The 20,582-nt window shown below is 45.1% G+C and overlaps 1 protein-coding gene across 5 annotated transcripts in view; it reads right to left on the minus strand.

The window, feature by feature from the left end:
• The window catches only part of fhip1b (FHF complex subunit HOOK interacting protein 1B), a 52,933-nt gene extending 33,818 nt beyond the window's left edge, over nt 1–19,115 (minus strand). For 4 of the 5 annotated variants that reach the window (XR_003868076.1, XR_003868075.1, XM_029702090.1 and 1 more), the window contains exons 1-4: nt 18,746–19,115; nt 9,229–9,429; nt 3,050–3,202; nt 1,978–2,107 (exon numbers count right to left, since the gene is read on the minus strand). Coding sequence is in view for 3 of the 5 variants with exons in the window: in XM_029702090.1 (XP_029557950.1) it covers nt 1,978–2,106 (129 nt within the window). In the remaining 2 variants the exon portion in view is untranslated. Of the gene's footprint in view, nt 1–1,977; nt 2,108–3,049; nt 3,203–9,228; nt 9,430–15,113; nt 15,257–18,745 lie in introns of those variants that run through there. The other variant, XM_029702089.1, reaches the window with a different exon arrangement.
• Nucleotides 19,116–20,582: the final 1,467 nt, after the last annotated feature.

Here is a 20,582-nt window from a genome sequence, read left to right on the forward strand (position 1 = left end):
ACAAAAGTATGAGGACACCCCTTCAAAATTACTGGATCTGGCTATTTCAGCCACACCCGTTGCTGACAGGTGTATAAAATAGAGCACACACCCATGCAATCTCCGTAGACAAACATTGGCAGTAGAATGGTCTTACTGAAGAGCTCAGTGACTTTCAACGTGGCACCCTCATAGGATGCCACCTTTCCAACAAGTCAGTTTGTCAAATTTCTGCCCTGCTTGAGCTGCCCCGGTCAACTGTAAGTGCTGTTATTGTGAAGTGGAAACGTCTAGGAGCAACAACGGCTCAGCCGCAAAGTGGTAGGCCACACAAGCTCACAGAATGGGACTGCCGAGTACTGAAGCGTGTAGCAAGAAAAAAAGTCAGTAGTGAGTGTTGCAACTGAGGACAAAGTTCCAAACTGCCTTTGGAAGCAACGTCAGCACAACAACTATAGTTCAGGAACTTCATGAAATGGGTTTCCATGGCAGAGGAACCGCACAGAAGCCTAAGATCACCATGCGCATTGCCAAGCATCGGCTCGAGTGGTGTAAAGCTCACCACCATTGGACTCTGGAGCAGTGGAAATGCGTTCTCTGGAGTGATGAATCACGCTTTACCGTCTGGCAGTCCGACGGACAAATCTGGGTTTGGCGGATGCCAGGAGAACGCTACCTTCCCCAATGCATAGTGCTAACTGTAAAGTTTGGTGGAGGAGGAATAATGGTCTGGGGCTGTTTTCCATGGTTTGGGCCCCTTAGATCCAGTGAAGGGAAATGTTAACGCTACAGCATACAATGACATTCTAGACGATTCTGTACTTACAACTTTGTGGCAACAGTTTGGGAAAGGCCCTTTCCTGTTTCAGCGTGACAATGCCCCTGTGCACAAAGCGAAGTTCATACAGAAATGGTTTGTCAAGATCGGTGTGGAAGAACTTGACTGGCCAGCAGAGCCCTGACCTCAACCCTATCGAACACCTTTGGGATGAATTGGTACGCCAACTGCGAGCCAGACCTAATTGCCCAACATCAGTGCCCGACCTCACTAATGCTCATGGCTGAATGGAAACAAGTCCCTGCAGCAATGTTCCAAGATCAAGTGGAAGCTGTTATAGCAGCAAAGGGGGAACCAACTCCATATTAAATCCCATGATTTTGGGAGTAGGTGTGCGTCATGTAATGTGTTTGTAATTTAGCAGAAGCTTCTATCCAAAGCGTCTCGGCAACGTGCGCGTCTCGGCAGCGTGCGCGTCTCGGCAGCGTGCGCGTCTCGGCAGCGTGCGCGTCTCGGCAGCGTGCGCGTCTCGGCAGCGTGCGCTCCAATGCGTCTCGGCAACGTGCGCGTCTCGGCAGCGTGCGCGTCTCGGCAGCGTGCGCGTCTCGGCAGCGCGCGCGTCTCGGCAGCGTGCGCTCCAATGCGTCTCGGCAGCGTGCGCTCCAATGCGTCTCGGCAGCGTGCGCTCCAATGCGTCTCGGCAGCGTGCGCTCCAATGCGTCTCGGCAACGCGGCGCGAACGCGTCTTGGCAACGTGGCGTGAACGTGTCTTGTGTCTAGACTATGTGTAGGTGGATTTTAATTACATTTCTTTAATGTAACTTTTATTTAACCTTTATTCAACTTTCATTTAACTAGACAAGTCAGTTAAGAACAAATTCTTATTTACAATGACGGCCTACCCCAGGGCCAACCCGAACAACGCTGGGCCAATTGCGCCACCCTATAGGACTTCCAATCACGGCCGGATGTGATACCGCCTGGATTCGAACCAGGGACTGTAGTGATGCCTCTTGCCCTGAGATGCATATAAAGAGATGTAGATCTACTGTAGCTGTGTGTGTGCGTGCTCAAAAAGGGCAGGGGTATTCAAATCCTACCCTGGAGGTCCAGACTAATGTTGGTTTTCTGTTCTACCTGATAATATAATTGCACCCATCTGGTATCCCAGGTCTAAACCAGTCCATAAATTAGTACAGATTTGAATGTTCGAGTCTCACCTGTCTCCAGTGGTTCTCAAACACCATGAGGCAGGTCTCTGGGTCAGCAGTACAAGGACTGGAGGGTGCTACGTTCCTACTGGACCTGCCCCCCGGACCTCGAGGGGTCAGCCGGCTCAGCCAGCTCATCCTGACCAAAGGGGTCAAGGGTCAGAGATCAGGGTTCAGAGAAGAAGGGGAGAGAAGCCCTGGCACATGAACTACAGGGTAGGAGAGAAGGAAGCGGAGGAGAGAGGGTTCAGGAGAGGAGGGTCAGGAGAGGCGGAGGAGGAGGGTCAGGAGAGGAGGGTCAGGAGAGGCGGAGGAGGAGGGTCAGGAGAGGAGGGTCAGGAGAGGCGGAGGAGGAGGGTCAGGAGAGGAGGGTCAGGAGAGGAGGGTCAGGAGAGGCGGAGGAGGGTCAGGAGAGGCGGAGGAGGAGGGTCAGGAGAGGAGGGTCAGGAGAGGCGGAGGAGGGTCAGGAGAGGAGGGTCAGGAGAGGCGGAGGAGGAGGGTCAGGAGAGGCAGAGGAAGAGGGTCAGGAGAGGCAGAGGAAGAGGGTCAGGAGAGGCGGAGGAGGAGGGTCAGGAGAGGCAGAGGAGGGTCAGGAGAGGCAGAGGAGGGTCAGGAGAGGCAGAGGAGGGTCAGGAAAGGAGGAGGAGGAGGGTCAGGAGAGGCAGAGGAGGGTCAGGAGAGGCAGAGGAGGGTCAGGAGAGGCAGAGGAGGAGGGGGTCAGGAAAGGAGGAGGAAAGGGGGGGGGGTCAGGAAAGGAGGAGGAAGTCAGGAAAGGAGGAGGAAAGGGGGGTCAGGAAAGGAGGAGGAAGTCAGGAAAGGAGGAGGAAAGAGGGGTCAGGAAAGGAGGAGGAAAGGGGGGGGTCAGGAAAGGAGGAGGAGGGGGGGGGTCAGGAAAGGAGGAGGAGGGGGGGGTCAGGAAAGGAGGAGGAAGGGGGGGATTAGGGAAGGAAGAGAGGGGGGGTGTTCAGGAAAGGAGGAGGTGTTCAGGAAAGGAGGAGGGGGTAAGGAGAGTCCAAATAGAGGGGGATGAGGAAAGGGGGGGGGGGGGGGTTCTGCTGTGGTTGCAGGGGTGAGGCTGTACTTCGGTGTCAGTGTCACCGTGGTAACGGGTCAGCGGTGGTCAGTTAGGGGGTTGGGTGTCTGTGCAGGGGGACGCTGGTCAGCTCTCCCTGAAGACCCTGTCATCCAGTCTGCAGCCAACACCACTCCATGCCTAGGCAGAGGACCCGCAGCACTGCAGGGACACAGAGGTGAGGGTTATTACTATACAGAGGTGAGGGTTATTACTATACAGAGGTGAGGGTTATTACTATACAGAGGTGAGGGTTATTACTATACAGAGGTGAGGGTTATTACTATACAGAGGTGAGGGTTATTACTATACAGAGGTTAGCCTAATTACAACAGACAGATAGACAGAGGGGTCCTGGGGCTGTGTTCACAAACACACGCCGCAGTGCCTCAGGACATCAACACAATTAGACCCAATCAAATCATGACAAAACTAAAAAGACAATTACTTGACACATGGGAAAGAAATAAAAAAAAATAAAAAATGAGCAAACTAGAATTCTATTTGGCCCATTAACAGAGTACACAGTGGCAGAATACCTGACCACTGTGATTGACCCAAACTTAAAAGAAAGCTTTGACTATGTCCTTGACCAGCACAAAAACATCCTGTGGCGTTCTGCATTAGCATCGAATAGCCCCCGTGATATGCAACTTTTTAGGGAAGTTAGGAACCAATATACACAGGCAGTTAGGAAAGCAAAGGCTAGCTTTTTCAAGCAGAAATGTGCATCCTGTAGCACAAACTAAAAAATGTTCTGGGACACTAAAGTCCATGGAAAATAAAAGCACCTCCTCCCAGCTGCCCACTGCACTGAGGCTAGGTAACACGGTCACCACCGATAAATCCACGATAGCATTTTCCTACGGCTGGCCATGCTTTCCACCTGGCTACCCCTAGCCCGATCAACAGTAATCCACACCCCACAGCAACTCGCCCAAGCCTCCCCATTTCTCCTTCACCCAAATCCAGATAGCTGATGTTCTGAAAGAGGTGCAAAATCTGGACCCCTACAAATCAGCCGGTCAAGACAATCTGGACCCTCTCTTTCTAAAATTATCTGCCGAAATTGTTGCAGCCCCTATTACTAGCCTGTTCAACCTCTTTTGTATCATCTGAGATTCCCAAAGATTGGAATGCTGCCGCGGTCATCCCCATCTTCAAAAGGGGGAGACACTCTAGACCCAAATTGCTACAGACCTATAGCTATCCTACCCTGCCTTTCTAACCATTTCGAATCCCACCGTACCTTCTCCGCTATGCAATCTGGGTTCAGAGCTGGTGGGTGCACCTCAGCCACGCTCAAGGTCCTAAACGATATCATAACCGCCATCGATAAGAGACATTACTGTGCAGCCGTTTTCATCGACCTGGCCAAGGCTTTCGACTCTGTCAATCACCACATTCTTTTCGGCAGACTCAACAGCTTTGGTTTCTCAAATGATTGCCTCGCCTGGTTCAACAACTACTTCTCCGACAGAGTTCAGTGTGTCAAATCAGAGGGCCTGTTGTTCGGACCTCTGGCAGTCTCTATGGGGGTGTCACAGGGTTAAATTCTCAGGCCGAGTCTCTTTTCTGTATACATCAACGATGTCGCTCTTGCTGCTGGTGATTCTCTGATCCACCTCTGCGCAGACGACACCATTCTGTATACATCTGGCCCTTCTTTGGACACTGTCTTAACTAACCTCCAGACGAGCTTCAATGCCATACAACACTATTTCCGTGGCCTCCAACTGCTCTTAAATGCAAGTAAAACTAAATGCATGCTCTTCAACCGATCGCTGCCCGCACCTTCCCGCCCGTCCAGCATCACTACTCTGGACGGATCTGACTTAGAATATGTGGACAACTACAAATACCTAGGTGTCTGGTTAGACTGTAAACTCTCCTTCCAGCATCTCCAATCCAAAATTGAATCTAGAATCGGCTTCCGATTTCGCAACAAAGCATCCTTCACTCATGCTGCCAAACATACCCTCGTAAAACTGACCATCCTACTGATCCTCGACTTCGGCGATGTCCTTTACAAAATAGCCTCCAACACTCTACTCAACAAATTGGATGCAGTCTATCACAGTGCCATCCGTTTTGTGACCAAAGCCCCATATACTACCCACCACTGCGACTTGTACACTCTTGGCTGGTCCTCGCTTCATACTCGTCGCCAAACCCACTGGCTCCAGGCCATCTACAAGTCTCTGCTAGGTAAAGCCCCGCCTTATCTCAGCTCACTGGTCACCATAGCAGCACCCACCCGTAGCACGTGCTCCAGCAGGTATATCTCATTGGTCACCCCCAAAGCCAATTCTTACTTTGGCCGCCTTTCCTTCCAGTTCTCTGCTGCCAATGTCTGGAACGAACTACAAAAATCTCTGAAGCTGGAGACTTATCTCCCTCACGAGCTTTAAGCACCAGCTGTCAGAGCAGCTCACAGATCACTGCACCTGTACATAGACAATCGAACTACCTCATCCCCATACTGTATTTGTTTATCTTGCTCCTTTGCACCCCTGTATCTCTACTTGCACATTCATCTTCTGCACATCTACCATTCCAGTGTTTAATTGCTATATTGTAATTACTTCGCCACCATGGCCTATTTATTGCCTTACCTCCCTCATTTGCACATACTGTATATAGACTATCTACTGTATTATTGACTGCATGTTTGTTTATTCCATGTGTAACTGTGTTGTTGTATGTGTCGAACTGCTTTGCTTTATCTTGGCCAGGTCGCAGTTGCAAATTAGAACTTGTTCTCAGCTAGCCTACCTGGTTAAATAAAGGTGCATTTAAAAAAAAAAAAAAATCTAAAAAATATACAGACTGAGCATAGCCTTGCTATTGAGAAAGGCCACCGTAGACAGACCTGTCTCTCAAGAGAAGACAGGCTATGTGCACAATGCCCACAGAACGAGGTTAAAACTGAGCTCCACTTCCTAACCTCCTGCCAAATCTATGACCATATTATAAAAACATAATATTGCTTTGCTTATGAAGAAATAACCTAAAAATCAGTAGACTTTTTATTTTTTATATTTTACCCCATCTCCTCAATTTTGATCTTGTCTCATAGCTGCGAGGCAAAGGTCAAGTCATGCATCCTCCGAAACATGATCTGACAAACCGCGCTTCTTAACACCCGCCCACTTAACCCGGAAGCTGTAACCAATGTGTCGGAGGAAACGCCGTTCAACTGACGACAGAGGTTAGCATGCAGCCGCCCGGCCCGCCGGAAGGAATGGCTGCCATTTTACGGGCTGCTAACCAACTGTGCTATTCTGTTTGTTTTTTCACATTGTTTGTAACTCATTTTAAACATAATGTTTGTGCTACCATCTCTTATGACCGAAAAGAGCTTCTGGACATCAGAACAGCGATTACTCACCTCGAACTGGACGGAGGAGGGCGGGGTGCCTTGTAAGAACTTGCAGACGAGTAGGTAAACCATCACTACACTCCATATTATTGGCCAACGTTCAATCATTGGAAAACAAACTGGACTATCTATGATTAATAAGAGACTATCCTACCAACGGGACATTAAAAACTGTAATATCTTATGTTTCACCGAGACGTGGCTAAACGAAGACACACGGATAACATAGAGCTGGCTGGCATCTCCGTGCATCGACAGGACAGAGCAGCTACGTCTGGTAAGACGAAGGGCGTGTGTGTGTGTCTATTTTTCAATAACTGCTGGTGCGCGATGTCTAATATTAAAAAGTCTTGAGGTATTGCCCGTCTGAGGTAGAATACCTCATGATAAGCTGTAGACCGCACTATATTATTCGTAGATGTCTATTTACCACCACAAACCAATACTGGCACTAAGACTGCACTCAACGAGCTGTAATAAGGCCATAAGCAAACAAGAAAATGCTCATCCAGAAGCGGCGCTCCTAGTGGCCAGGGACATTAATGCAGGCAAACAAATCTTTTTTACCTGATTTCTACCAGCATGTCACATGTGCAACCAGAGAAAAAGTAAATAAATTCATTAAATAAAAAATAAACACACTCTGGACCACCTACACGCCACACACAGAGACGCATACAAAGCTCTCCCTAACCCTCCATTTGGTAAATCTGACCACAATTCTATCCTCCTGATTCCTGCTTACAAGCAAAAACTAAAGCAGGAACTACCAGTGACTCTCTCAATACGGAAGTGGTCAGATGACGCGGATGCTACACTACAGGACTGATTTGCTAGCGCAGACTAGAATATGTTCCGGGATTCATCCAATGGCATTGAGGAGTATACCACCTCAGTCAGGCTTCATCAATCAGTGCATCGCTGACGTTGTCCCCACAGTGACCACACGTACATATCCCAACCAGAAGCCATGGATTACAGGCAATATCCGCACCGAGCTAAAAGGCTAAAGCTACCGCTTTCAAGGAGCAGGACACTAATCCGGACGCTTATAAGAAATCCCGCAATAACCTCAGACAAACCATCAAACAGACAAAGCGTCAATACAGGTCTAAGATTGAATCATACTACACCGGCTCTGACGCTCGTCGGATGTGGCAGGGCTTGAAAACTATTACGGACTACAAAGGGGAACCCAGCCGCGAAGTGCCCAGTGGCGCAAGCCTTCCAGACGAGCTAAATGCCTTTTATACTCGCTTTCAGGCAAGCAACACTGAAGCATGCATGAGAGCACCAGCTGTTCCAGACGACTGTGTGATCACGCTCTCCGTAGCTGATGTGAGCAAGACCTTTAAAAACAGGTCAACATTCACAAAGCCGCGGGGCCAGACAGATTACCAGGACTTGTTCTCAAAGCATGCGCGGACCAACTGGCAAGAGTCTTCACTGACATTTTCCACCTCTCCCTGACCGAGTCTGTAATACCTACATGTTTCAAGCAGACCAGCATAGTCCCTGTGACCAAGAAAGCGATGGTAACCTCCTTAAATGATTACCACCCTGTAGCACTCATGTCGGTAGCCATGAAGTGCTTTGAAAGGCTGGCCATATCGCACAACACCATCATGCCGGAAACCCTAGACCCACTCCAATTCGCATACCACCCCAACAGATCCACAGATGATGCAATCGCACTCCACACTGCCCTTTCCCACCTGGACAAATCCATACATTAGGGCCAAAATACATTTATTTTGAATTTACTGATTTCTTTATATGAACTCAGTAAAATCGTTGAAATTGCTGCATGTCGCATTTAGATATTTTTGTTCAGTATATATACACACACACCTCTACCTCAAAGTGGTCCCTTGAACTCGAATTTGAGTTTACATCCTAAATTGACTGCCTTCAATTTGAATTAACCTCAACCCCTCGCCCCACTGCTCCCCCTGTTTCTAATGGGCTGTGTGAAGGAGGCTATAGGCTGTACGTAGGGCAGAGATGAGGTGAGCAGCCTATGGCCCTGCTTAACCCCATTCTAACCCAGAAGAGCAGCACGGGGCCCCAGCCCCCCTATCCTAACCCAGAAGAGCAGCACGGGGCCCCAGCCCCCCCCATCCTAACCCAGAAGAGCACGGGGCCCCAGCCCCCACAGACAGGGGAAGTTCACTTAGTGAGGTTTGTGTAACGAGCAACACTGATGTAGCCAAATGTCTCATCCAAGCGTTAGTGTCATCCCCGTAGTTATGGGGAGCATAGAGTCATATAGATTTTAAAAGGACAGTCAGCACTCTGTGTGAGGTTCCTAGTACTACTTACTGTTCTGCTGAAGTTATTACTTAAAGCTAATAGGGATTAGAAAAATGTACAGGCTACACAGTCTCTCGGTTGATCTCTCAAGCGTGACTGACGTCAAAGTAGAGAGCTGGGATAAAGACAGAGTTAGAGAGGAATGTATTGCTCTGTGGCTGAGACAGGACATATTTAACACAACTTAAAAAGAAACAGAGTGAACATAGGAGTGATTTGTCTTTAATATCCGGGGTGGGTTACCACAGACAGCATAATCTCCATACCATTATTCCATCTCATCGATCTACATTTTTCACAGAAGCAGTCGGTGTCTTGAACATTTCCCCACACACATTTCCACGTTCCAAATCACGACAAAAACAACTGACTGCTATAGTTGGCTCAGGACGAGAGAGAAAGAGAGCAAAGGCTGCTGGGAGATAAAGTAGGTTATTGTAGCACCTCTAATTCATAGAGGTTTGCTTACATTTACAGAAAAACACCATCTTACCTGAACACTTGCTCAGCGTCTGTCTGGGCTAAACCTCCATTTTGGCTCTGGTCCACAGAGGGAGGAGGAAGCCCTGACTCATGGCCCTAGCTGGCTGCTCCAGTCCAACGCTGGCTTTTCAAGGAAGTCACCAACCAGCAGCGATTGGCTTAGTCTTCCTTAGCCCCAACTGCTCTCCCAGGACTGAAAGTCAACCACCACCTAGACAGAGAGGAGAGGGTTTGGTTATAAGCTGGTAAGCCGGTGTATTGTACTACACAGGTCTAGTCTGGCAGAGAAAAACGCAGACAGAGGTGACACAGAAGGTGTTAAGCTTGGTGTACACTACATGATTTAGCTGTCCCAGACCAGTTTGAGATCAGAGCCAAAATCCTCCATGTCATTGTCTACTCAGAGCGACCGATCAAGTCTTTGAGCAGTCCCAGATGTCCTGATATTTTCTAAACGTTTGATTTTAAAAATCGGAACAAAATACGCAATGCTCTTGTAGTGTGAGATGTGCAACTCGTTTTGAGAACATTGATCAGCAATAGCCAATGAGAGCCTGCCAGAGAAGAAGCCAGTAAGACGGTGATGTTGTTTCACATCACCCAGAATGTGTAGATTCTCCAGCAGGAGAGATTACTGCTAGTACGTGTTTCTACTTGAATTTAACCAAAGTGTCAAATCGTTACAGCTCTGAAGTTCACAAGCAATTCAAAATGTTGGCTAGATGTTTAAATGCTGTTATGGCAAATGTGAATGTCTGACTGAAAATGTTTATGAGGCTGCTTTGAGCCACAACTAGGCAAATCAGTTAAGAACAAATTCTTATTTACAATGACAGCCTACCGGGTGTTACTGCTTTGTCTGGGGGCAGAACCACAGATTTTTTTTTTAAATTGTCAGCTCGGGGATTCTGTCCAGCAAACTTTTGGTTACTGGCCCAACACTCTAACCACTAGGCTACCTGCCACCCCATGTTCTAGCTACGTTAAATCACATCACCACATTGTTTTGGTGAGACAGCGTGGTATGGAGAATCCTGTAGTGTGTGACCCGTCTGTGCCAGATCGTTTAGTAAGCACACCAAGACAAAAAAAAAAAAAAAACACCGGCAAGACGTTTAATGTGAGAGGATCAGAGATGTTAGGAGTTTCAAAGTCATGTAGTGTACACCCGACATTATACCAGTCTGGCTGCAAACAGAACGGCTACAGCAGGCGGTGTCAGGTTCCTTCCTTCCCATATGGCAATCACCAGCCTAGATAACAACCATAGGATGTGTTTTCCATTAGTGCTGGCTAAAACCAAGCCAGCTACCCCCCCCCCCCACGTTGTATCAACTAGGCTACTTTTCATTTGAAAAGTTTAAATTCGATAGTCCGTTGAGCCATCTCCCGCTAGAATGAACGATAAGCATCTTTTAGCGATCTATTGATAGGACAGGTCACCTGTCAGTCACAAAGCGAGCGATGACAGGGAAACGCAGTCTGCCATCTATCGCGCCTCTCGGCACAATTTCTGTGCGCTGTGGTTGGTTGCAGTAGAGTTTCTTCATAGTAGGCTATTTACTGTGCTTTGATTGACAACAGCAAGGTGTGGAACAGACTGAATAAAGTCATTTTTTATTTAACCTTTATTTAAACAAGGCAAGTCAGTTAAGAACAAATTCACAAATGACGGCCTACCCCGGCCAAACCCTCCCCTAACCCGGACGACGCTGGGCCAATTGTGCGCCGCTCTATGGGACTCCTGATCGCGGCCGGTTGTGATACAGCCCGGGATCGAACCAGGGTCTGTAGTGACGCCTCTGGCACTGAGATGCAGTGTCTTAGAATCTCCTATATCCCGTCGCCATTTCATAAATCATACATCGTAATTATATGTCCATGGTATCGCGTCGGTACAAGTCAACCAAAGGGTTTCCTTTACCTAGATGTCGCTAGACAGTGACACTAAAGTGAGTGACTCGTCTCAGTCAGGGTAGCCTACCGAATCGCATCATTCATTTGGCTCCCTAATTTGCGTATGGCTACTGGTAGGCCTAGGTTTTTTGCCGATTATCTTAAATGATTAAAACATTCAGTGAAAATGGTGAATCATCACTGCGGGAACAACAGGTAGTGGAGATCCTCATCCCAAAAATGATCATTTGGGCTCACGGAATCTAGGCATTAAAACAGAATTCAACAATATTAAACCGTATTGGAATCAACTAAATGTATTGAAAATGTATTCATTTGGCCAAGTTCATCAAAAGACATGAACAGAATGAATTAGTTAAATGGTATTTCCAGCAACGTATCACCAGGCTGTATCACAACCGGACGTGATTGGGAGTCCCATAGGGCAGCGCACAATTGGCCCCAACGTCGTCTGGGTTTGGCCGGTGTAAGTCGCCATTGTAAATAAGAATTTGTTCTTAACTGACTTGCCTAGTTAAAGTTAAATAAAAAGGTTAAATAACTTTTTTAAAAAACACATCTACCACTTTGAGTAGTCGTTAGCGATGATGCTAATGAAAACAGTCTTCTGGTAGATGAAATGTTTATTTTTTTTGGGACAGCCATCTCAACTAAATGTTCATTAATGTTGCCTATGTTTAAATGGAAGAATGATATCATAATTATTTTTCATCAATCCAGTTGGTATTTGTTTAGCAAACTCTACAATCACATGTTGACTACAGCTAAACAGCCTCTTGCTAACTACACCCAAAATTCACTTAGCCTTTAGTATTATGGAACATTAATTTATTTTATTTCATGTTTTTCCACATAGCAGCCAATGTGGGCAGGGGGCTAGTTAAAGAATTTGTTTTAATCAAATACATAAATTTGAAAAACAAACATTGTGGCAATGCATAAACTGTAAATGAGACTGATCAAGTGAAGACCGGCAGGGTTCGATACTGTGACCAAAACAGTCGCACTTGCAACCATTTGAACTAGTAGCTAGTGAGGGTCCCAGTGAAAACAAGTGTACCAGGGTCACTTTAGTTTTTGGTTCACAATTTGGTATTTTTTTATTATGATTTATTCAAACAGTAATGTGCAATTGTCCAAAAATAAAGCAACTTTCTGAAGAGGCAGCAACGGAAGAGGAACATCCCGGTCTGTGTGTGTGCAGGCCCTATATGTCTACGACTGTGTAGCCGTGAGCCTGCTTGGAGTTTGCCAAAAGGACTCAGACCATGAGAAACATGATTCTCTGGTCTGATGAAACCAAGACTGAACTCTTCAGCCTAAACGCCAAGCATCACATCTGAAGGAAACCTGTCACCATCCCTATGCAGAAGCATGGTGGTGGCAGCGTCATCATGCTGTGGGGATGTTTCTCAGCAGCAGGGACTGGGAGACAAGTCAGGATCAAGGGAAAGATGAACGGAGCAAAGTACAGAGAGATCCTTGATGAAAAACTGCTATAGAGCACTCAGGACCTCAGACTGGGGCAAAGGTTCACCTTCCAACAAGACAATAACCCTAAGCACACAGCCAAGACATTGCAGGAGTGGCTTCGGGACAAGTTTCTGAATGTCCTTGAGTGGCCCAGCCAGAGCCCGGACTTGAACCCGGTCGAACATCTCTGGAGAGACCTGAAAATAGCTGTGCAGCGACGCTCCCCAACAAACCTGACAGAGCTTGAGAGGATCTGCACAGAAGAATGGGAGAAACTCCCCAAATACAGGTGTGACAAGTTTTTGCATCATATGCATGACTCAAGGCTGTAATCACTGCCCAAGGTGCTTTCTGCTTTGTCATTCTGGGGTAGTGTGTGTAGATGGATGAGGGGAAAAAACCTATTTAATCCATTTTAGAATAAGGCTGTAACGAAACAAATTTCAGCTGCTCAGACTCCAATGTTAGTAACAATAGGGGGATGAGACGACAAAATAAAATGTATCCCAGTAAGACAGAGGTCATCAATAAGTGAACAGACTAAACCAGACCTCTAAACCTTTCTGTACACACTGACCGACAGAGCAGAAGTGAGATCTGTTAGCCTGCCTGAGCACAGTGAGGCTTTTTGGCAGCGGCTGACCCTCAAACCTAGGAGCAGTTTAGCTGAAACATGTTCAGCAGCGGCTGATCCATCATCATACGGTGCCCCTTGACTTTTTCTAATTTTGTTGTTACAGTCTGAATTTAAAAATGGTTTAAATTGAGATGTGTCACAGGCCTACCCACAATTCTCCATGTCAAAGTGTTTCCCCGTTATGTTTCTGTTTAACAAAAGCTGAAATGTCTTGAGTCAATAAGATCAACCACTTTATGGCGAGCCTAAATAAGTCCAGGAGTAAAAAGTTGATTAACAAATCACATAATAAGTTGCATGGACTCACTCTGTGTGCAATAATAATGTTTAACATGGTTTTTGATTGACTACCTCATCTCTGTACCCCACACATACAATTATCTGTAAAGTCCCTCAGTCGAGCAGTGAATTTCAAACACAGATTCAACCACAAAGACCAGAGAGGTTTTCCAACGTCTCACAAAGGGCACCTATTGGTAGAAGAGTAACATTTTTAAAAAGCAGACATTGAATAGCCCTTGGAGCATGGAGAAGTTACTAATTACATGGATGGAATACACCCAGTCACTACAAATATACAGGCGTCCTTCCTCAGTTGCCAGAGAGGAAGGAAACCGTTCAGGGATTTCACCATGACGCCAGTGGTGACTTTCAAACAGTTAGAGCTTATTGGCTGTGATAGGAGAAAACTGATGATGGATCAAAAACATTATAGTTACTCCTCAATACTAATCGAACTGACAATGAAAAGAAGGAAGCCTGTACAGAATTAAAAACATATTTGCTGCAAGGCACAAAAGTAATACTGCAAAAAAACATTTTTGGCCCAAATAGAACATGTTATGTTTGGGGCAAATCCAATACAACACATTACTGAGTATCACTCTCCATATTTACAAACAGAGTGGTGGCTGCATCATGTTATGGATACCGGGCGTGCCGATTTCATTTTATCAAACTTGATACTCGTAATTGGATTTACTCGTGATCGGAAAACTCAGAAGTGTGCTTTAAATGCCGGTAAAGCCTCTACCCTGGAGTGAGCATTATTGTACCATTACTCAGGCCGCATCTCAGAGCACATCATTCATTGTGTTCATTCACTCAGACACATTGTTAAAATGAACCCGAGAGATGAAAATGCACATGACTACTTTACTTAGCCTTATTCAATTATCAACGGAATAGGCAAATACATAGGCCCCTTGCATGGCTGGCTACTACTATCTGCATGTATTCTAGACACAGATTTTGAAGCTAGGCTAATTTGCTTGCTCCATATTGTTTCACTTTGGAGAGGAGCAAAGCTTTTCTCTGCCGATACTTATTCCACATTTGTAAAATCAAAAGAAACGACCTACATGTATTTTTCCCCCCCCCGATAATGATCTGTCGCTCAGTAAACATGACTGGGCAAGAATAAATAACAATAGCAAAGCTCACGACAGACGTCAATGGAATAATTATACGGACAGACAAAGTAGGCCTACTAAACAACGCCAATTAGACAGACTAAAACAACCATAGGGGCCTCAGCCGACAGGAAATTACTAGTTTGAACAACAATGACTAGCTCCAGATTCATACACTATGTTTGGAGAAGAGGAAACTTATGCCCTGATACGAATGACTGAGTGTGGTGAAACAGAGCCGTGCGCGTGTCTGGGGAAAGGAGAACGGCTTGTTCTAATCCAATCGTTACAGCAGGCTCAAACGGTACCCCACCCGTTTCTTTACAGAAGAACTATCCAAAAGTTGTTTAGAGAACACAGCGCTTCACACGGATTGAGTGAGAGAAATGCGTGCTGGCAGCTGAAAACATGATTTTTCCAACCGCGGATAAATTACAACAACAAAAAAATACTCACGTCATAATCGTATTCAGACAATTCTACATATCCGTTACAATACTTGTTTTGTCCTCGGCACGCCCCAAATGAGTATGGGGCAAATGCAATAGAACACATTAATGAGTACCACTCTCCATAGTGGTGGCTGCATCATGTTATGGGTATGATTGTCATCGTTAAGGACTGGGGAGTTTGTCAGGATAAAAAAACAGATTGGAACAAATCACAGGTAAAATCCGAGAGGAAAACCCGCTTCGGTCTGCTTTCCACCAGACACCAGTCAGGATGCTCTCAATGGTGCAACTGTAGAACATTGAGGATCTGGGGGACCAATGCCAAATCTTTTCAGTCTCTTTTCAGGTTGTTGTCCTGGCACCACACTCCCAAGTCTCTGACCTTCTCCCTATAAGGCTGTCTCATCATTGTCGGTGATCACCGTTGTGTCGTCAGCAAACTTAATGATGGTGTTGGAGTCGTGCTTGGCCACGCAGTAGTGGGTGAACAGGGAGTACAGGAGGGGACTGAGCACGCACCCCTGAGGGCCCCCCGTGTTGAGGATTGCCTACCGCCCGTATGTGTTGTTGCCTACCCTTACCACCTGGGGGCAGCCCGTCAGGAAGACCAGGATCCAGTTGCAGAGGGAGGTGTTTAGTCCCAGAGTGCATAGCTTAGTGATGAGCTCTGTGGTCACTATGGTGTAGAAACGCTGAGTCAATGAACAGCATTCTCATATACAGTTGAAGTCAGAAGTTCACATAAACTAGTTGTAATGACTCCAGCCTAAGTGTTTTAACCACTCCACAAATTTCTTGTTAAACTATAGTTTTGGCAAGTCGGTTTGGACATCTACTTTGTGGATGACACAAGTAATTTTTCCAACAATTGTTTACAGACAGATTATTTCTCTTTTAATTCACTGTATCACAATTTCAGTGGGTCAGAAGTTAACATACACTAAGTTGACTGTGCCTTTAAACAGCTTGGAAAATTCCAGAAAATGATGTCATGGCTTTAGAAGCTTCTGATAGGCTAATTGACATTACTTGAGTCAATTGGAGGTGTACATGTGGATGTATTTCAAGGCCTGTTAACAAGAAATGTGTGGAGTGGTTGAAAAACGAGTTTTAATGACTCCAACTTAAGTGTACGTAAACTTCCGACTTCAACTGTACATGCTCTAAGTGATTGATAATTGGTATTCAGCAGTCATATAAAAGTATGCCTAATTTACTTTGAAGAACTTCTAAAAAGTAATTTTGTCAGAAAGCATAAGCAGCAGCTCTATAGAGATGATATGACTTGGAAATAAATAAAAGTAAAATAAAACAAAATGTAATAAACACAACTGAAATATTTTATCAAAGTAAAGTCAATAAAATAGTTGTGATAAGCATTTACTACTATAATGGGACGTATTGTTTTATCCTTTGTTGTTACAGTATTCAACCCACACAATTCCTAGTGAATTTAAAAAATAATAATCTAAACCGTAAACCTTGATTATTTTTTTAATAACTGACACGAAGCTAAACAGGATTTTTTTTTAAGGCACTCATCACTACTGAAAAATGTACGTTTGAGCGCCAATCCCTCACCAATGGCCAGATAGAGGATAGAATGTAGAGGATAGAATGTAGAGGATAGAATGTAGAGGATAGAATGTAGAGGATAGAATGTAGAGGATAGAATGTAGAGGATAGAATTAGAATGTAGAGGATAGAATGTAGAGGATAGAATGTAGAGGATAGAATGTAGAGGATAGAATGTAGAGGATAGAATGTAGAGGATAGAATTAGAATGTAGAGGATAGAATGTAGAGGATAGAATGTAGAGGATAGAATTAGAATGTAGAGGATAGAATGTAGAGGATAGAATGTAGAGGTAGGGAAAATATTTTCCCAAGAGAAGCTAACTGACCACAGTCATGTTTACCTAACACTGTATCTGTGTCTGAAATGGAACCCTAAATTGAACTACTTTTGAACAGGGCCCACAAGATTCTGGTCAAAAGGTGTGCACACCGTGTAAGAAAAAAGTCTCCCTCTCTCTCCCTCTCTCTCCCTCGCCGCTGGCCTGGCCACGGGACATCTGCCCGCATGATACATTATTGAGTGGCAAGCATGTCAAGTCCATCTCAAAAACCTCCTGACCTGGAAAGCTCAAATGTTCTCAAGACTAACTTGACATTGCTGAGGAATTATAGTCAGAGCCAGATTCTGTAGTAATCTAGTAAACTTGCTAGCGATTTCAGCGAATGTTTAACATATTTCTAGAGGCAAATATGTTAAATTATAACTGATATTCTATCCTCTACATTCTATGTAAATCTATTTCTGATGCAAGTCTGTGAAAGGTTATCGCTACTCCGCACACCTTCCATTGTTTTCCATAGAACTTATAGCCCCTTAATTATTCCACATTATAATTGTTTTAATTTAACTTGGCAAGTCAGTTAAGAACAAATTCTTATTTACAATGACAGCCTACCGGGCAAGAGTGGGTTAACTGCCTTGTTCAGGGGCAGAACAGATTTTTACCTTGTCAGCTTGGGGATTCGATCCAGCAACCTTACGTTTACTGGCCCAACGCACTAGGCTACCTGCCGCGCCAAAGAGTGGATGGTTTGAGACCATGGTATACCACGGGCATGACAAAAAAGTAACTTATTATTCTAATGACGTTGGTAACAAGTTTATAATATCAATTAGGCACCTCGGGTGTGTGGTATATGACCAATATACCACGGCTAAGGGCTGAGTCCAGGCACTCAGTGTTGCGTCGTGCTTAAGAACAGCCATTAGCCATGGTATATTGGCCATATACCACACACCCTTGTGCCTTATTGCTTAATTATTCCTTACGTAAAGACAGGACACTCCATTTAGTATGATGTTACTTTTTGTATGGCATGTATTAATTTGTGAATATCCATCATCCATTTCATATGATATGTTACGAATTACAATTTGTATGATGTTTTGCAAAATGTACAAAAGGTTACTTATTTGTTAAATGTGTTAAAATGCTGACGTTGTCTGATGAGATTCGAACACAAAACTTTTGGGTTGTTAGACGTTCAACCACCAATCCACCCTCCTTTTGTTTTTGACTTAAGTCAACTTCTGTCTTATGTAACCATACCAAACATAACATAATAGTAATTTCAGAATCCCAGATTTAAGTTTACTATGTTACGTCTAGTCTATGAGATCAAGCTGAATTATACCATGGCATTGTTGAATAACGTTACACGTTTATAATTACTGAGTAGTCAACAACAAGCGAGCTAGTTTCAGCATTTACTAACGTTAAAAATTACAACAATTTGGAAAATGTGCTGGTTAGCTAGCCAAGTAAATAAACGCCTAGCGTTAATGTAAACAGTTGATGTGCATGCCTGCTGCTCGTTTGCATAACATATCACGTAGCTACTGCATTCCCACGTACTGTAGCAAGCCAGCTAAGTGCTGCTGTGTGTCAGACAGCGCAGTGCATTTAGAAACAACAAGCTAGCTACCGAGCTAATATAGCGATGTCTCCTTAGCAACAAATCTGATACTTTAAGACTTAGCTGAATGCAAATAGCTAGATAACGTTAGCAAGTAAAATGGCAAAGTCAAAGTATTTCAGTTGAACAGTCAAATACTCACGGGTAGGTTTGCAGTACTTTCGCCCCCCCCCCCCCAAAAAATGGCAAGCTGCTTTGGAGCAGTGATTTCCACGAAACAACTTTAGCTTGCTGGCTAGCCAAAATGCTAACGGTTGCTATACGGGCAATTCCACTGTCAGTCAATCAGGGTGTACTGTAAAAATGGAGCCACGAACGCAAACAAGATCGCCTAAAAAAAATATACTTTGTCGCATAGATTATTCTTTTAGACAACAACAAACCATGTTCTGATTTCACAATCATTCTCTCTTTTCGCTGCCATCTTCCTCTGTCACACATACATACATCAGCGGTCACACACCCACACGCAAGGGACGCTATGACGTTTTTAAAAAACCGCTACCGCAGATTTGCCGCTACTCCCTGTACTCTTTCTCCGCCGCCCTTGAAAAAGGCGGAACGTCCTATCTGAACGGCATTCGTGCACATTTATAACCTGTCAGGCATGTTGTGTGTGTGTAGGACAAAATACATTTCCGAACGCATATAAGAGTCACGTTGGAGCTGCATAGATCCGTATATAAATGTGCCAGATTGTGTGGGTGAGTGAGGGTTACACAGAGGAGGGTTGAAGATTATACTGTGACGAGCCTAGGTTTATAAGCGCGGATATCAATTCTGCCGCTTGAGCATTCTCTTACGGTGCAGTCGATAGCCCGCTGGACTTCGGGCTAGAAGGTCGAGGGTTCGAGACCTGCTCCCTGCCGTTTCATTACAATATTATCATTTAGATCAATTAACACAACCATTGGCTACAACTTTCTTGGTCTGATTGGTTTATAGCATAGGCCCCATCAAATGAACTAAGAAATCAATGTCATCATAGCTGTTTGGTATTTGCTGCAGGATAGCACTAGTTGGTCCCTGGAGTCTGCTGTCTGGTTAGAGTCACCTGCTCCCCTCCATGGAGACAGACAAGCATGATCAACAGGTGTGTTTTAAAATCTTTAACTTCATTTAACTAGGAAAGTCACTTAAGAACACATTTTTTATTTACAATGACAGCCTACTGGGGAACAGGGCAGTAGGTTATCTGCCTTGTTCATGGGCAGAATGACAGATTTTCTCCTTGTCAGCTCAGGGATTCAATCAAGCAACCTTTCGATTACTGGCCCAACAGCTCTAACCACTAGGCTACCTGTTGCTGCTCAGGTAAGCTGTTGCCAGGTAAGCTGTTGCCATGCTGTTGTCATATAAATTCACAGAAATGCTGCTATAACACCAGTCATGAGCGTCATGCGGGCAGCTTGCACTCATAATAGTCCATTATTACTAGCAGGTACCTCTGTCCTGTCAGACAGACCACCAGGGTGAAGATGAAGGGAGCACTAGATGGGGGTACGGAGGTCACCCTCATCCAGAGAGGGCATATGATTTATGTCAAATCCTGACAACACCCAGGTAGACAGAATAGGAGAGGCAGAATGAACCGACGAGCGAGGCTGTTCAGGTGGCATCGGATGCAGAAGGAGGATGAGGTGAAAAAAGAGGAGGGGGAAGATGAGAAGGAGCTTCCGGAAAAGCCCAAAGTGAAGTGAGAGACTGGGGGTTTAATATTGTATTTACCAAAACATGACTGATACATGATAATATAGGCACAATTGATTATTCAATAAGGCATTGGGTCTGAAATGGTTATGTTATTTCAAATATAATCTCTTTTTGGGCTTACATGTGGTCAATTTGCAGTGTACAAATTATTATAATTTTGTTCCGGCTCCCCAACTAACTGCTCTGACAAAAATCAGCGCAAAATGGAACACAGCATCATCTGGATATATGTGCAACAAAAGTTCAACATTCATTTTCTGCTACCA

This window comes from Salmo trutta, chromosome 20 (genome assembly GCF_901001165.1).
Source record: "Salmo trutta chromosome 20, fSalTru1.1, whole genome shotgun sequence".
Classification (NCBI taxonomy): domain Eukaryota; kingdom Metazoa; phylum Chordata; class Actinopteri; order Salmoniformes; family Salmonidae; genus Salmo; species Salmo trutta.